Consider the following 6,000-nt stretch of genomic DNA (forward strand, 5'->3'; position numbering starts at 1 on the left):
CAATCCAGCATAGAAGTAAACTATAAAAATGTTTCCATGATTACTGCACACATCTTGAAATTCACTAAGTAGACCAAGTTTAAAGAAACAATATACAAAGGTCTTGTATTTAGTCCATTTATGTTTACCTTTAAATAGATATTCATAGAAATTAGACAAAATAGTAATATCACCCAAAAATACTGTATGTATTCATTTGTTATCTAAAGTTATTACAAAAGAAAGAGGAAGGAGGATGCTATAGTGAATAAATATTGGGTAAAAATAATCCTAGTTCCCTTTATAGGGATAGTGCCAACCGCATATACACATAAAATAAAAGGCGTATAACAACAGGGTTTTTTTTTTGTTTTTTTATTGTTTATTTGCCTAAAAAACCCTGGTGTCTCACGTCTTTCTTATATAAAGTTATTACAATATTATTACAAAATACAAGTCTACAGCCGAAATGTAACAACTGCACTGGTCCAAGAGAGGTTTACAGGTGCGGAAGCTAAAATAGACGATCAATGTGCTGCCAGTAAGACTGCCAAAAAATACTACTAAACCAAATTTAAACTATCCAGAAGTCTAGCATTACTTGGAGAACTCAGATCAGTTTGTATATCCACTGTTCAATGTATGTCCCTTGTGCTATGATGAAGTCCTCGTCTCTCCCCAGAAAAAAAGTATAATATATGACATCTCAAACAATAGCTCATGTTGCTAAAACCTGTATACTAATACAACTGTTTATATTCCAAACAATCAATTTATTCTCAAACATTGTTGGTAGTGGGCAACTTTAGCCTAATGAATATAGAAGACCTTAGCTTTTATTTAAACAATTGGATCATTTAACACCATACCAGTATCAGCCTTCCTTTGCTTTGATATTGCTGGCTTTTAAATATCCTGGCTATAGAAATATATACCTGGAGCACAGATGTGACTGCAGCCACCATTGAACTGATCACATGGACTGGAACACTGTTGCTGTTTGCTTTTAGCCAAGATGTGGATATCCATTGGACGCTGTGGAAGGTTCTGCACCATGACTATCTGATTTGACCCATCATGTTTGTTGGCTCGGAAGATGCTCCTTGTGTTCCAATCAGTCCAATAAATGTGCTGGTCATAAAGTGTCATAGCAAAGGGATAAATGGCCGTGCCGACCACAACTTCTCGGTTTGCACCTGTTAAAGAGCAGCGCTCTATTTTTTGTCTGTTAAGGTAAAAAAAAAGAATAATTCTATGAGGGTGTTTTTTTAAAAAGTAATATACATATTTTGGATATTGCATATTGAGTCCACTAGAAGAGCTGTGTTAGCTGGAGATCCAGTTCCAGAAACATTATTACTAGATAGCATTGCTGCTCTAAAGTACACTTTTAATGGGAACATTGTGTTGGCTGCCATTGCTGATGTTTTTTGAGAATTCTGGTACACAGGCTGTTATGCTGACATAGAACTAGTAAAGAGATAATCAATTCTGACATCTTACTGAAACATTTGCATTTTTTTTTTATCCCAGGTTTCTGACTCAAACATATAAAAGTCAGACATGGCCAGGCAACTTGCATTTTCAGGAGAAGACCTGCAGTGACAGCCTTGCATTGACTCCTATGAATGGTTTATTGTAATGAATTATCTCTGCTAATTGCGAAACATGAAATTTACTTGTAGTCTCTCACTATTACTATTTGTTATTATTATAATATTATTAAATAAAACGTAGTATTAATTTGTGATACTACTACTCATTAGCCATATTGAATTCAAAAAGCTTCTCATATAAGTTAGGTAGAGCCCTGGGAGATGTAATAGTACATACAAACTTGCATCAGCCCAATAAATCCTCTCTTCTTCGTAATCCAGGGTAAGTCCATTTGGCCAAACCACACTTGTGTTTACTATAGCTGTGCGAAAATTGCCTCCAAGGGTTGCTCGCTCAATCTTAGCGTTTGTTCCCCAATCAGTCCAGTACATGTAACTAATGAAAAGAATAAGAACCACCTTATAACTTGAACATTTTGCCTATAATGGACAAAATATATTTAAATACTTAAACCCAAATTCAGCCACATTTTAATGGAGACAATGGCAAAAACAATTTACGTAGAGAGGTTTTGGTCTGCTTTTGTATATACCAAAACGATAAAATAAAGCAGTTTATAAACCTCACTACATGTAAAGTTCATTAAAGTATGAACCAAGATAAAGTTGACTTAAAACCATTGTATGCACCTAGCAAGCAGTAGCTCACTAAAGCTGCAAAAAAGTATAAAAAAAAGTAAAATATTAGTTATTAGCAGAATTTGGCTCTTGAACACTACTTAGGACCACTTAGTGACTGAAAGTCACATCAAGACACCAAATAAAATGATTTCCCTTTTCTGTTACCCACTCCCTATGGCACACTTTACAAACATCTAAAGTTATCAACCATCTTCTTCTCTTATCCCAATGAAAGCTCTCAGTACCATGAGCAACACACAAGTTTGTCAGGAAAAGACCTTCGGGTCACTTTACAGTTTAATAGCTTTTTGAGAATTTTTTTATGGAGTGGAAGATTCAGTGACCTGGTTCTAACTCTATAAAGCTGAAACAGTTTGTTGAGACGTACCCCCTGCATGGGTCCAACATGATGGCTCTAGGCCGTGGTACACGAGCAATCACAGTGCGGTCAGATCCATTTAATGCCATAGAACTTATGGTCTGGTTTAGATAGTCACTGTAGTAAATTCTTTTATGGATCCAGTCAAACGCTATCCCATCTGGAGCTCCCAGGTCTATAAAGCAAAAGATGTTTGTTTATTATTGGCCTAAAGTATGAATACCAGCTATACAACAATATGTGCCTATTTTAACATCACTGTTACTAGTATTTAAGGCTATGCATAAAAAGTTTCAAGTAAAAAAGAATACACACAAAAACACAATAGTCTGAAAAATAAAAACTAATATATTAAACACCATTGAATGTATTTCTTTATGTGTTGTAATCAGGTCTAAGAAAACAGTTTAGGCATCTTTACAATTCTCAGGTTACTTCCTTAGTAAATAAGCCTGTGGCTTACAGAGCTCAGTGATTCATTAGAAGTGACTTATCCCATTTAGATAAAGATTAGTGGGAGAGCGTTCTGAAAAGGCACCACATTCTAATATGAATACATCTAAACCAAATTACTATTTTTGTCAGGACTTTTCAGGTGCCTACCACAACTTATCCCTTACCTGAGGTATCACTCACTATGGTTCAAACCAAACAGCTTTAACATATGTGTCTATTATTATTATTATTATTATTAATAAACAGGATTTATATAGCGCCAACATATTAGTCTATGAAACAGATATGTGGTACCAATGGTTCTTGCAAGGCGATTTATACAAAGCATTGTCATAAAGAGCAAAGATTATTCATCCTTGTAATTATACTTTATATACATTCCATTATTATCAAGGACAACCACTGAGAAATGTATCTTTGATGCCTCGTAGCCTAATGTTTAATGGTGTTATGTTTTATATTTATGACTTGTTTGATAACGTGTCAGAGCTCTTCAGAATATTTGAATATACACATTACACATGGGTCTCACCCTAACTTTAAGATAACTTTGAGACACATGCTCATGTACTGTATATATTAGGCTTACCTGATGCCACTGTGGTGTGTCGATTAAGAGCTGAAAGGGGGAAGTAGCGAATTTCACTTCGTCCAGCTCCTGCACTCCGAGTGTAGTATATTCTGTTATCTAGGCTGTCAAAATCCAAAGCTATTAAAGTCCTGGGAGAAGTCACTCTAGCGAAAGGAAGACTGTGATCCTCAGGATTTAAGGATAGACTATTAATGGAACCCTCCATTGCATAGATCAAATAATCGTCTGTAGAAATCACGCACCTTGTTCCATCACTGCTGAGGGCTCCAAAAGCACATCCGCACTTCCGTGTCAGATTGCCGGGCATAGCAAAGCAGAAATGTGCACAGCCGCCATTGTTTACCAGACATGGGTTATTGTTGATTTCCTGGGGTGACACAGGCTGATAGCTACTGTTGAACACTGTAACATCTCTAAGGAGATTTATGTTGTCTCTAAGAACTATTGGAGCATCTGTGTTACCCGGATCTTTACTGGCCTGAAATACCTTTTTTAAATTCCTGTCCACCCAGATGATGGTATTTTCAAATACAGTAATCCCATAAGGCGTTGGATAGCGATTTCCATAACGTACAATTTGTATATCACCACCTTCGATTTTAACTCTTGCAATCATATCCAAAGAATCATCAACCCAATAGACATATCCATCTTTGCGGTCCACAGCCAAGCCTCTTGGTGTAACAATGCCCTCCGACACGAGAACTGTTCTGTTGGTGCAGTCTAGGAAGGCTCGCTCAATTTTAGGGCTTTGACCATAATCTGCCCAAAAGAGGTATCGATTTTTAGGATCTACCACAATGTGCCTTGGCATGTCCACTGTAGTTTTCATTAAGACTCGGCGATAATAGGTCATGTTAATGCGGACAACTTCAATGAATGTTTCCGTCTGAAAAGCATTGGTAAAATAAAGGTTTCCTATGCAAGGAAAAATAACAAGGTGAAACAGATAAATATACTGAACAATTTTAATATTAGGAACAAAAGTAAAAAATAATCCATGTCAAGATGAGTTTAAGACTGAACTACCGGCAAATATGAAACATTGGTGACCTCTACCTCAATTAGGCCACGCTTCTCCATCCTTTGACTTTCAAATAAAAAGGTAGTTTATAAGCACTGGATCAAGCTTTTTCTAAGTTGGATCATTTCTGCATAACTGTCCAAGTGTATTAATGTGGGGCTGGTCTTAACAACAAACTCAATATTCCCTGTACAAATGGGGGACCAAGTCCCAAGAGGAAAGCCATTTTCGAACTTTAAAGAGTTCCCTACTGTCTCCTAAACACATTCGCTTATGGTAAAGAAGCACAACACAGTTAACAAATTTAGGGCTAGAAACAATTCAACTTGCTCAGGGCTTATAATAGTTATCACAAAGACCTAAAGACACAATAGCCAGGGTTTTTCACAAAGATTTCTAATGGTGCAAAGACCAACAGAAAATGTATTGTGGGTTGTAACACTGCAGAATACCAAGCTGTGACTTGACAGTCAAGAGCAGTAGCATTTGGATGTAGAAAGTGAAATGTAGAATTCAGCTTCACTTACCTGCGATCCAGTCAACAGCAATGCCTCGAATTCCATTTCTCCCAATACCACCAGTAACAACATTTCTAAAATAAGAACCATTGGGTTTGACACGTCTGATGCCATTGTATGCGGATACTGTGCTGCTGAAGTCACACCAGTAAATAAAACCAGATGGCATGTGAACATCTACATGTAAAGCATTACGACCTGTGAAAAAAACAAAACTGATAATAATCTGTACATATATTACCATTAATGAAAATAGATACATGCTGATAGTGCAAACCATGACACATACAATATAGTTTTTAAGGAAAGTAATGAAAATATAAAATATTAAATGGAAATCAAGACAGAAGAGATCTGGGAAACACCAAAGCACCTTTGCATTTAGCTAGACTAAAACTTTAACACTAAAAATATTTTTCTGATGTATATCTTCTGTATCAGGAAAATGTGTATGTATGTACCTATAGAGAAGAACACTGTTGCACACAGTCTGCAATAGCCTTTAAATTTCCAATATCGAGGCTCTCAAATCTCAATATGCAGCCCCAAATCAATGGGGACACAATGCGTCTGCACTAAATAGGTTTTTGTCAAGTGAGTTGGAAAAGGATAGGGGGTTGACTTACTGATGTCATGTAAATGTATATTGGTTGTTTTAACTTGAACTTTAAAGAAAACCTGGACATTATTAACTGATTCAATAAGTCTTGTCTGCTACTGAACTGAAACATCTATGTACATAGTGAAGTCTAAGTGAAGTTTAAGCCATTTGAACATAAAGATAACTAGGTGACTAGCTGCCTCATTTTTCTCTT

General features: G+C 36.2%; 1 protein-coding gene across 1 annotated transcript in view; it reads right to left on the reverse strand.

Moving 5' to 3' along the window:
- The window catches only part of LRP2 (LDL receptor related protein 2), a 118,921-nt gene that overhangs the window by 32,904 nt on the left and 80,017 nt on the right, over nt 1–6,000 (reverse strand). The window contains 5 exon segments of the mRNA XM_072419091.1: nt 915–1,204; nt 1,813–1,971; nt 2,605–2,770; nt 3,641–4,561; nt 5,195–5,383. Coding sequence (XP_072275192.1) covers nt 915–1,204; nt 1,813–1,971; nt 2,605–2,770; nt 3,641–4,561; nt 5,195–5,383 — 1,725 coding nt within the window.

Source organism: Pyxicephalus adspersus, chromosome 7, assembly GCF_032062135.1.
Source record: "Pyxicephalus adspersus chromosome 7, UCB_Pads_2.0, whole genome shotgun sequence".
In the NCBI taxonomy this organism is placed as follows: Eukaryota; Metazoa; Chordata; class Amphibia; order Anura; family Pyxicephalidae; genus Pyxicephalus; species Pyxicephalus adspersus.